The 12,793-nt window shown below is 28.4% G+C and overlaps 1 protein-coding gene and 1 non-coding gene across 2 annotated transcripts in view; one reads left to right on the forward strand and one right to left on the reverse strand.

Moving 5' to 3' along the window:
* Positions 1–902: 902 nt before the first annotated feature.
* Phlpp (PH domain leucine-rich repeat protein phosphatase) overlaps positions 903–12,793 on the reverse strand; it is a 90,488-nt gene continuing 78,597 nt past the window's right edge. Inside the window, exons 7-17 of the mRNA XM_086909654.1 lie at positions 7,642–7,789; positions 6,492–6,614; positions 6,243–6,396; positions 6,078–6,138; positions 5,459–5,713; positions 5,041–5,250; positions 4,800–4,962; positions 4,380–4,663; positions 3,396–4,235; positions 2,996–3,236; positions 903–2,452 (exon numbers count right to left, since the gene is read on the reverse strand). Coding sequence (XP_086765780.1) covers positions 1,994–2,452; positions 2,996–3,236; positions 3,396–4,235; positions 4,380–4,663; positions 4,800–4,962; positions 5,041–5,250; positions 5,459–5,713; positions 6,078–6,138; positions 6,243–6,396; positions 6,492–6,614; positions 7,642–7,789 — 2,938 coding nt within the window. The 3' untranslated portion in view covers positions 903–1,993. The remainder of the gene's footprint in view (positions 2,453–2,995; positions 3,237–3,395; positions 4,236–4,379; positions 4,664–4,799; positions 4,963–5,040; positions 5,251–5,458; positions 5,714–6,077; positions 6,139–6,242; positions 6,397–6,491; positions 6,615–7,641; positions 7,790–12,793) is intronic.
* Positions 6,924–7,044, forward strand: LOC116415592 (U5 spliceosomal RNA). Its single transcript, XR_004226219.1, has one exon. It is a non-coding gene; the product is annotated as a U5 spliceosomal RNA (small nuclear RNA).

Here is a 12,793-nt window from a genome sequence, read left to right on the forward strand (position 1 = left end):
ATAAAATTAATGAAATTTGTACTATGCATATTCATCAAGAAATAATGAATCAGGAAAAGTAGATCGATAACAGATTCTATGAATCTTTTACACAATTTTTTACAAATGTTTATAAATACTTAATCATTTTTTTTGCATTTATCTTAATGCAAATCGGTCATATTGTTTTCGATATTTAAAATCTATGCACATAACAAAGAGAAAATAAAAGGTTCTTTATTTATAACTTTATCTCTTTTAATCTAGTCTGGTGATTTGTCAAAGACTTTATTGCGATTAATAGAGAAATAGAGGGTTTAATACTGAACAAATAAGATAATGCTTATCAAGGCCATTAAAAGACATTAGATGGCGAGAAAACAAAGATAACGAGATGATGTCTGGAAGTGAAAGATCGTTAAATTATCATTATAAATTGGTAAAAAATATATACAAGATAACTAATCGATGTACTTCTTCCGGTTCAACATAATTTGTTGTATAAATTCCAGTTTTGAATTTATATTAATTAGATTATTTTGATATAATAAATATTCTGTCTGTTGTTTTGTCATTTATTTATAGCTTCAGGTACAATAGTTGCTATATTTTATAATCAATATAAAAATATGATTATAAATGTTATAGGAGATTGAATAATTTTTACAAATCAGAATTAAAATTATATTTTTATGTAATATATAACTTTTCTTATTCACATATTATTATTATTATTATTATTATTATTATTATTATTATTATTATTATTATTATTATTATTATTATTATTATTATTATTATTATTATTATTATTATTATTATTATATATTAATCTATAGAAACGAATGATATTAAATCACAGAATGTTTTTGTTTAAAACGAGAATAAAAAAATTTAATATTTAAAAAATAATTTCGAAATTATTTTTGATTAATTTTTAAAATTTATTATAATACATATACTTTGTATAAATAATGAGATCTTATTTGTTGAGTAGAAACATATATCTTAAAGCTAAATGTTTAGCTTTCTAGTCTTTCATGATAACTTATCTTAATCAGTCGTTTCAACTGAAAATTTATGTTTACATATATTTTATGTAAACTTCAGAATATAATATACTTAAAATATAATACTTATATATATATATATATATACAATATTTAAATATACTTTACTATGTACTTATTCAATGTTTTTTTTTGTTTTTAAAACCATATTTACAATTTATAATGATATTTCATATTTTATATTTATTTATATTTCTTTTTATATATATTTATATGTTTTAAAAAAGCATGTTTATATAAATTTGATTTTATACTTATGCAATATTTAAAAAAAATATGTAATATATAATTTATTACCTTATATTTGGCAACAAGATTATATAATTACGAACATTTTTTATTTTTCTGCTCAACAAATAAAAAAATATTGTTTCAATTTCATTTTCAATATTTCATCTTCCATAATAATTTGTATAGATTCAAAATGTAAATAATTACATAGATTAGTTTAATGTAATGATCTAATATATCAAGTATACATCCAATATATTAGGATAATAAAAAATCTCAATAATAATTTTTTTTTGCGAAATAAAAAATTAATTAAATAAGTTTTGTTTTAAGAATAAAGAAAAATAATAAATTTTTCTATATAAAATTCCTACAATGCACTAATATATAATATATTTGAAATAATAAATTTAAAATCATTATTTTATTAGTATTTTTTCAATATCTTTATGAAATTCTTTTGTGAAACAAAGTAAACAATGCTATGATTTCAATTGAGATAGTCAACTAAATAGTTCTCACAATGTTGCAATCATCTAAAGCTCAACAGCTCGTGTTTTATCAACTCACAACATTTTATTGCCACTTTTTATGTTTTTCTATTTAAAATATAAGTCCAATTTCTAATATCTCACATCTGTTAAATAACTGTTAAATAACAATAATGTGTATATGTATATCTTTCAACATCATGATTTTATGTAACTTGCGAATTATAATTCAGTTGTAGCCACTCCCCAATATTGTTGCATTCTCGTTGCGTCTTGTTCTAATGAATCTAATCCGTTTCTTTCTTGAATTACAGCAAAATCATACTCAAGATTATATGGCATTAGTCTCTGTAAACTGCCAAAATAAGCCGCATTTGGACCTCCGTTTAGTAATCTTCTTCCACTACCGAATCGAACAATGGGTGGTCTTGATAGAGAAGGATTAAAGGATCTGGCACTTCCAAACCTCTTCGATAGAAAAGGCAAATTGCCAGCTAATTGAGGCGTGGATCTCGATTGACCTCGTCGTAGTGGAGTCTTCGTTAAAGTGTCCAATTCCTTGTCGAACAAGAGTTGAGTATTTTGCTCCAGCATATATTCCCAACAACGAAACTGCTCTTCGCTCAAAGCGCCAGATCTCTCGGATATAGTGTCTTCTTGGGCCGTCAAAGTAGTTGATATCTTCATTTTTGTTATGTAGTATAAGATAATTTATAAATAGAATAAATATGTTTATGTATGTATTATCGAAGAAATTTAATGTGAATGTAAATTATGAGTCACTGATTTACTGTTTCGAACGTGTGAAAGACTTGAATGTTGAGATTAAAATGCATAGTCACCAAAGATTTTAAGTGACCGGATAAGTCTTAGAAATTTTGCATGACTTATTTAACGAGTGAAAGAAAATGTAAAACAGAAAAAGAGAGAACAATGGATTTTAAAATTTATAATTATTCACATTAAAATTCGGATATATTTATTTCGATATTTATTACTTTGGATACGAAATGATTATTTAAATATCGTTGAAAGCTTGAATTGTTTTTTGTAATTGATATCAACACATAAACAATTTTTTCTTAAAAAATTTGTTTACAGAAAATTTTAAATAAACTTTATATATATATTGGAAAATATATATATTTATATATTATATTAAAATATATTTAGTGTAGTAAATTTAAGAAAAAAACAATTTAACAAATTAAAATATTCATTTACCTTTCTTGTGCTGTTTTCGTTCACAAGAACACTTTGACGAGCTTTGTTCGTGGCTCTAGAAGCAGCACTTCCAGACCAAACTCTACCAGAAGGATATCTCGATTTTAAAGTACTATCACTAGCTTGGTCTGATTGACCACTTGGTGAACTTCTATCATCTTTATATGGCGGACTTTCATTTTCTTGTGTTGATCGACGGTTTTTAAAATATCTACCGGATCCATTGTGACCTTTGTTTGACCTATATCATTTAAAATCATTCAAACTTTTCATTTAAATATATAATATTTTTTATAAAAATATGATTTCAATCCTATTTCAATTGTATTGCTAGTCCACTTTTAATTCCATTATACACTTTATAAAATTGTTATTATATAATTTCATGTGGACTTCTCACCTATTCACTATGCTTTTCAACACGCCATTCAAATAATAGCCTTCGTTCGCGTGACAGCAGCAAGGTCCCGGTGGTTTATGAGCTGCCGGAGGCATGCAACAAGGACAAGGACACCCTGTCTCGGTTTGACCTCTATTCTTTCCAACAGCATGTCTCAATTCCCTCATCAACTGATCTAAATCACCCTGATTAGGTCCCGTTAGTCGCACAACTACAATGCTCAAATTATCCTCTGCTCCATAAGCTTGTGCCAGATCTTGAAGCCTTTTAGCAGCTAAAACAGGACTGGCCTCTGCTCTGGCTTCTCGAACAGCTTCCTGAATGCTCAGTACTTCCCATAATTTTTTATTACCAATTATAATAAATTCATCATCATCCTCTAACTCTACCTCTTCGAATGTAGGATCAGGAACAACAAGAGGAAACATAGCTGCGTTTCCTAATTGATTCTTCATAGATTGCTTCTTAGGTGGAGCCAAAATTAATGGACCAGCTGCTCTGCAGAGAACTGCTTTTGCGTCTCCAGAAGTTGCTACTTTCAACAAATATTTCGTTGGTGCTTTCGGATATCCTTGTTGCAATTGTATTCTAACAATATGCACGAGAGTTGCATCGATCCCATATTTCTGACCCTTATCTTTCAATTCCCTATGGGCAGATAGTAACGTATATTTTAAATATTCTTTTGACGTCTCTCGAACGGTTCTTTCCTCCAGCAAAAGGCGTGGAATCATTTCTTGGAGTGCGCTCGGTGCTTCTTGGTTCGAACCGCCATCGAATATACCGAATAGGCCTTCTATGTTGCAAAACGATGGCATTCGAATTTGGGATACGTACAATCTGCGCATACGAATTATCTGATCACGATTTGAAATGAATTTTAAAATTTGGAAAATTTTCATTTCCTTTGTTATAGGAATATCTAGAATTTATAGCATAATAAAACTGAGAGAATTAATGTAAAGAGAATTTTATAAATCCGACCTTTCTCTACATCCTGCTGTTTCTGAAAATCCTAATCTCCAAGGCTGTTCCGAACTTTTTTCCGAGGAAACAATTTCTTGCTGATGAGGATGCGAAGGCAGACTCGGTCTATTCTGTCCAGATACATCGACCAATGATATTGGTCGTTGAGACCTATATACCTGGAATTGTCTAGGATCTACGTGAAGTCTTGAATTGCAAGATATGTCAAGAAATTGAAGTTGCGGTGGCACCAGAGTAGCTAAATTTACTCTATCTAATTGATTATGAGCTAAATCCAATACCTATAAAAAGTAATCATTTAATTGACGTTAAATATTAAATTTACTATTATTGAAATTAAATAAATATCCATATATTATATATTATATATATATATATTTTTATATAATATATTAATAATTTTAATAGTAAAATTACTTTTAACGATGCTGTTTTATTAAATGTTGGACAAGTCAAAAGTCGATTGGAATGGACACGCAATACGCGTAAATGTCGTAAATTGGCCATATTATCTGGCAGATATTGAAGACGATTTCCAGATAATACTAATTCTTCTAGATCTCTCCATGAAGCTATACAACTATAAATTAATAGTCTTTTAATTTTCAATTTTATTATAAAATATTAAAATAATAATGAAAGTTCGTAAATTTTATACCTTTCTGAAAGCGTGTCTAAAGTATTATAAGCTATATGAAGAACTCTTAAAGATGTAAATTTTGCAAGAGCATCCAAAGCAGTGTCTGTTAAACAATTTGCAGTGAGATATAATTTCTCCAAACTGTGATTATTATGTCGATTTTTATTTCCTTCTCCAAAGTGTGGAAGTTCTGACAATCGGTTGTTGGAAAGATTCAATACTTTCATTCTATAGAACGGAATTATATGTTTTAAAATAGAAAACTAATTTTTCTTTTTTTTCTTATTTTAATAAAATACAAATATTTAAAAAAATATATTTTAAATTATTAATATTAATGTTTCTAACTTTTATTTTCAAAAACTATTATTTCTTAATATATGCTATATCACCCTGTATATTATATTGTGTTCAGGAAATTAAACTATTCGCATACTTTTCCGTGTTGATGAAGAAAGTCGTTGGTAATGCTGTCAGTGCATTGTCTTGTAGCGTCAAATGAACGATGTTTAGTGGTTTCCTAGGTGGCGGAAGAGCTTGCAGTCTATTGTGGGGTAAGTGAAGAACTTCCAGTCTCGACGGCTGTGTTAATAATCTGTCTGGAAGGGCTGTTAAAGCGTTGTGAGACGCAAAAAGTGCGCGCAACAAAGGTAGATCTGATATCCATTCCGGAAGTGCGTCTAAATTGTTACTAAAATGAATTTATATAAAAACATAATGTTAACATAGTTTATATTTAAATTATCGATAAATATGCTTCAATGATTGATAACATGAAAATATGAATATGTTATATCACATGTATATTTTTTTAAATTTTGGATTGTGGATTTCTTACGTGTTAATACATCTTACGTGTTTTATAATTCTTTAATTAAATTCAAAATTAAGTAAATTATACAAGAAATTAAATATATCAAACTTAAAAAACAAATTGTGCTATATAATAATATTATGTAATTTCGTGTTTTGAAAATTATTTAATATTATTACTATATATAATATTACTATTTAATAGTATTACTTTATGTATTTATTATTTTATTTTTACTTACTAAGAAACATCTAGATGTTCAAGATTCACAGGCACTGGCTCGATAGTTAATTTTTTTAATTCTGTAATATGACAAAATAGTTTTCTCAAATAAAAATTTTTTATGTCCATATATGGTAAATATATTTACACACATATATGATAAGAAAAATAAAAAAGATCTTACTGTTGTTTCCAGCAATAAGAGAAACAATATTTCTCCCGCAGACCGTCAGTTCTGTTAAAATATTTCGCGCGCAACGAACGCTTCTCAATTCTTGAAGAGCACTGATGTCCAATTTCTCAATGCTATTTTCACTGACGTCTAGATGCGTTAAATTCTTGATTAAAAAAGAAATAAAAACAATAACGATCATTAATCATTTAAGATTATTAAATATAATTCTAATTATGAATATATTTATGAAGCACTTACTCCGTAGTTTCCAAGTATGATATTTCCTTTTAATTGATTATTTCGAAGATTAACTTTATACAAATTATTTTGATTCTTTTCATCTTTACAACCTTTGTTATGGTCTGTTTTTGATAATACGTCCTAAAAATATTGAAAAAATTAATTTTCTAATATAAATATAATTTATAATATTATCAGAAACAATTTTTAATTTCGTTATTTTATTATTAATATTATAATTAATATTATTAATAATAAAAATAAATTTATTTAAGTCTTATACGTATATTATAAGATAATATACTCATATACTATATATAGTAGTACACTATATATATCTACAAGCATTAGTACCTTATTCGACCGCTAGGTGGCAAACTATTCGACCGAGTTTCTCGAAACTAAAATATGTTCAGAGGTATACATAAAGATGTTCGAAACCATGCCTCAGCACTCTGGTTTCCCTTCAAATCACGCATAAATCTTTCGCCTTTTACTAAAGATTTCCGTGGAGGGGAACAATTGATGAGTCTATAGACTAATTTTTTGTGTACCCGGCGCAAGCTGGGTCATTAATAAAGTAAAACATAACTCGTTGAATTATATGTTCCGTGTGTAAACTTTGAAATATCGTTAATACACTATAGTGTTTATTTTATATTCTACCATGTACAAAAATTATATATTGTATCAGTATTTTTTAGTAGATAACGATTATAAATTTTAATTTACTTCAAAAATTTGAACTATACTTTGTCAATTTATCTTTATTTAATATCATACATTTAAATTATCATCACATGAATTGAGATTGCTTAAAATTGATAAGATTTCGAAATGATTCGATGAATATTGTATCAATTTTTATTAAACACTTGTATCGATCTTCAACAAACAAAATTATTCGATAAAATTTTAATTGTATAACAATGAAAAATAAAATATTTTATCGAATTTCAGAATTCATATCGATTTGATTTCTAATACAAGTTTTTCTTTCTTTGAATTTAATTAATCGGAATAATTGCTTGATTCATTGGTCTGGAATTAATATATTTGTTACAACATAAGTTGCCACATCGCATCGTTCTATGGTTATTCATCGTAACAGTGCTTCTACGTGAATTTTGAATTACAAAATATTGTTAATAATTTTGTGAAACGTTACCGTTAATGCTAGGGCACGCATGTTGAAGAAAGATGGCAAACTGGTGAGGCAATTTCCAGCTAAAGAAATGTTTCTCAAGTTCTTCAACTCGATGAGTTCATATGGCAGCTCTTTGATTCCATTACGATCCAATATTAGCTCTTTGAGGCTGTGAACAATTATTTTTAGTGATTTTGGTGTTTCATTACAAATATTTTTTAGATGAAATATTATTTTAATAATTAATAGTTTAATTTTTAATTTTTTATAAAATATTGTATAAATAATTTATAAAAATTTCAATAAAATAAAAATCATTTACTGTTTTTTTATCAACATATTGCATGACATTTCTCATTTTCAGTTTAATTGTACTTAATCGACATAAATTAACATTACAGTTACAGCGATTCGATGTCAATGCACGTTGCACCCTCGTTGCACGGACAAACGAATCGGTGAACCTAAACGAGCGGGCCGCCTACAGGATGTGCACTTGAGTAGAAAGTTTCAAATTATGGTGAAAACCTTCCTGGCAGTAAGCATCTGTGTCATCGAATAGACTTTCAGTTTTTAAAGTAAAATCGAAATCATCGCTGTTTTAAACAATAAAGATAAGTTAAAAATTGGATATAATTCATTATATTGATTAATTAACGTTACGTATTTGAAAATTGTAAAAAAAATCTTTTTTTTTTTTTTGCTTTTTTAGAAAAATTGTATTAAATATCGTATTAAAAAAAATTGAGACCAAGATTTTTATATTAATCTAATTTCATATCTAATTTATTATATTATTTTATTTAGCTGCTATTTTTCTTCATTTTTTTATCGTATCAAAATATCATTTTATATCTTCTTTGTATCTTTTTGTTTACTAAGCACGCACTTATTTCCAAAGGAGACAGTCACTTCTCGTCACCTGCTTCATCATTACTTATTCTTCGCCTGATGCTTAAAAAACGTAGAATATGCCTAAAGATCTAGATCATTCTTTTTAGCACTCTCTAATGAATAACTGAAACACTGTATTCTTCTGAAAATATTGTTTGCGTTTTTTAAACTTCTTGTTATATATTATAAAAAGTTTAAAAATTTATTAAAATATAATTTCGTAATCTCGTAAATAAAGTTCTTCCATGTCATTTTAATAGTTCAATATATATTTCATTAATTCGTTATTTACGCTATAATAAACTTAATAAAATAAAACATTACAAAACAATGTAAATTCAATGTTTCAACTCCATTAAATTCTTTAATAGAATTCGCTATCGTCTAAACTATTTATTGTCGATCTTTTTAAACAATTTATAGATCTTTTATTGCTTAGACTTGTTCCATTTTATTGCATCAGAGAATGGTTAGCGAATTCTAGAATCTTAAAATTCTTAATAAAGTTCTTTCAACTTGAAAATTATAATTGTCGTGTTAAACAAAGAGATACAGGTAATAGTTAAAATATATACATTCCATTATTCCAACAAATGTTCACAAATAACTTAATAATAAACTCTTGAGTAAACTTTTTTAACACTACTAAAAAATATAGTCCATTTAATAATTTTCCACTTCAATTATAATAGTACCATACTATTTTCAAATATCATTTTATACGATACTATTTTTTTTTTCAAATATTATTCCTCAAAGTTTTCAACACTAATAAAATTTTCCAAATTTTTTTTCTTCACAATATCAGCATTACAATAACAATATTATAACTAATTTCTTCAATACAATACTCAAACATTACCCTCACAATTTCAAGAAACTTCTTGAATCGAGTTCCTTAACAGAATTTCATTTCAGGCGACTCATATTCAATATATTCTTCCAATAAATCCACTGCATAATTTTCTTCAATATGATCACCAATATAGCAAAGTGTTTTGAATAACCGCTTCAGCTTCACACTCAAACGACCTTCAGTTAAATAGTTGAACAGTTTCTTCCACAGGGACTGTGCAAACGTCACTCAGCCAGCCGTCAATAGTTCAGGATACCATAGAATTGTGAAGTTACAAGTTGGTGCACGCTCACACGAGTTCTTCAGGATACTAAGAAGTCCGTTACGAGTCGAAGCGTATCCAAGCAGTTCCTGCATCGAAGAAGAAAGAGGGAGGAGATCAAGGATGGCTTGGCTGGCCACTGTGACGTAACAGAAAGGAAAGATTAGCTTTTGCCAGTGGTGTAAGTTGGTTTATGCTGATTCCTGGCCTGCTTGTGTACCAACAACCAGCGATTGGTTCCTGGTTAACGGAGTTGGAACGAGGTATGTATGTACCTTGATGACCTGGTTTCGTTGCACAGAAGTTGGAAACTCCTTGGAAAGCTTCGATTTACTGGCAATATAATAACAATGCTTGGTTTTTCGGATAAGACAGAGAGTCGAGGAATTACTAGGTTGAATAATCGAGACACCAGAAAGCAAAGTTGAGGAAGAACTATATCTGTTTATATAGATGCAAACATCTGTTTATTATCCACGTTTGTTTTTTTACGTATTAAATTATTTTTTCTACTTTGTTGCGTAGATTCCTTTTACTTTCACTCTGAGATAATATATATACATATATAGTTATCCCACACGAAACGTTTTGCGTAATAATTCTTACCATCATGACAATAATTCTAATTTTCTTCAAGTAGAATCAAGGATATCTTCCTCTTTTCAATTTTCTTTCAAATCCAACATATTTTTTTTACTTCCACCGATACGATTGTCATCGTTTCTTCTCCAACAGATTAACAAGGACTTAAAAAGAAGAAAAAGAAAAAAAAAATTTGGGTTTCAAAAAGAAAATATATTCAATGCTTTTCAATCCACGATCTTCGCATCTTCTGCGATCGCGCATAACTGGACGAATAACTGAAGCAACGAGGCTTGCTCCTCTCGATCTCGACGTTTGATCGGGAATTGCACGGTTCCACTGTTTGATCGGCATCGCATTGTTCCTGGCGGAGTGTGGCTCGTTCGCAGGAAAAAAAGGAATCCAGGTGATAAGGAGCTTTTAAATTGCCCTTCTCGCGAATGGCTCCGTGTTTTTCCCTCCGAGTTGGGAAACTCGAAGAAGATTCTTCTTTAAGATCTCCTCCTCGTTGCTTGCTCGGCCTCCAAGAGACCCCGTTGAATATTTTAAACGGTTCTTTCGCCCCTTCGGGGGGAAACGGCCTGTTGGTCCTTTTGGCCATCCTCTTTCCCTTTTTTCTCATTCTTCTTTCTTTCTCTTCCCCATCGTAATTGCGTCTTTCATAGGATTTTAGCGTCACCGTGACTCGAAGAATTATCGAGGATAATTTTTATGAAAATGGATAGTCTCGGATAAGTCTTTCGTTTTCCCCCTTTCTTTGGATTTCGACATTTTTGACGGGTAAGAATGGCAAAGAATTTTTTCGCAAATTTTGCCTGCTTTTCTTTTCTTGTCAGATGAAAATTAATTTCGTTCCTCGTAACGAAGAAATTATCGGAGGAAACTACTTTTTAAAAAGATTTTGTACACTTATTGTACACGCAATTTTATAAAGGATTCTACTCGATACTGCAATCTTTCTCTTCTCTCTCTTTTTTTTTTTTTACTAATTTTTTAAATTTACCAAAGGAAAAAAAAGGAAATGTTCGCGTGTTTCGTATCCATCCAAGATGTTGTACCGTTAAATTGACGTCAAAATTATACCGTTAATTATGATAAAGAAGGAAAATAAAACATTTGCTAAGATTATGTGTATAGAAATATTATACGTTATTATGAAACAAGGATTTCTTTTTATTCTTCTTCTTACTAATCTATTTCTGCAATTTTTAAATAATTACGAGGTAATTATCACAACTATTGGACAACTAAATAAATTTTCTTTTTATTGTTATTCGCGAAATGCAATGCGCAAGAACATTGGTTCATTTATTTTACGCAATGCATCACGTACAGTTTTAATCGTACCAAGGAATTCCTCTTTCACTTATGAATAATGAACGAGTTCGTTCACATTTGGTAAAAGCGGTTAACGTAATAAGCAATTCTATCCTTTAATATCCGTAAAGTAATATCTTTAAATGTGTAATTGTAATAAACAATCGATGTTGAGTATAAATCGAAATTGAATTTGAATTCGTTCAAACCTTCTTTTTCAAACCTTCATTTGCATTCTCTGTTTCGACCGCCATTTTCCATTTGACCAACCTCAATAACAAACTTAAGAAAATTGGTTAATGTATTTTCATTATGACGAATGGAATTCTTACATTAACGAGAAACATTTAACATTATTCCAACAAGGTTGGAAACGTTTTAAAATTCAAATTCTCGATAGAATTTTCTGGAATGCATGAAATTATTATTTTTATTATATTTATTCCGAAGATTATTGCAGCAAGTTTAATATGACATACTTTCTATATAAAAACTAGTAGAAAAATCGTAAATTCTATTATTTAATGTTTTTTCTATTCTACTTATTCGCTCTTAAATATTCTACATCGTATTCTTCTTTTATAGGAGAATAATCTTTAGAAGAATTTAGAAATACTAATTTGTCCTATTATATAACTAAGCTTCGTTCACATATCTAGTTAAATTATTAGTTATCTGGTTTCATTTCGTTTTTCCTCGCAGTAATTTAGTCAAATTATATGATTACAGCGAGGAGGAAATAAAACAGCATAAGGTCAGGAAGGGGAATCGGTACCATTATCATTAATTAACAACACGTGCACAAATTTCAAGGTTCAAGTTTTGTAATTGAGCGCAATTATGATTAAAATTTATTTGAACAATGATAAGCACAGATACGAGAATAAATTTATAGAAAATTGCAGATACATAATAAAACATGTATATATAAATTTTTTTTATTAAACATTGAAATTAATAATTTATAGCCTCTTCAATATAACAATTATCTAAAATATTTATTTTTTTCTCATTTATTTCCTGGCAATTTCGATCACCATTTGATTGAAAAGAATATCTAGTACAGTAGAAACTACAATAAAAAAAAATTCTTCCTTATTAACGTTAGAACAATCAAACAATCAAAAGCCGCAAAGAAATGATTCCATATTTTTTTTGTTTTTCTTTTAACAATTAACCACGATTTACTTTAATTACACAATCATTTGTAACACACATACGAATATTTATTGTAAATACCTTTCAAATATGGCAATAATCCA

This window comes from Apis florea, unplaced genomic scaffold (genome assembly GCF_048593485.1).
Source record: "Apis florea isolate Af1SG1 unplaced genomic scaffold, ASM4859348v1 contig_3158_pilon, whole genome shotgun sequence".
Taxonomy (NCBI): domain Eukaryota; kingdom Metazoa; phylum Arthropoda; class Insecta; order Hymenoptera; family Apidae; genus Apis; species Apis florea.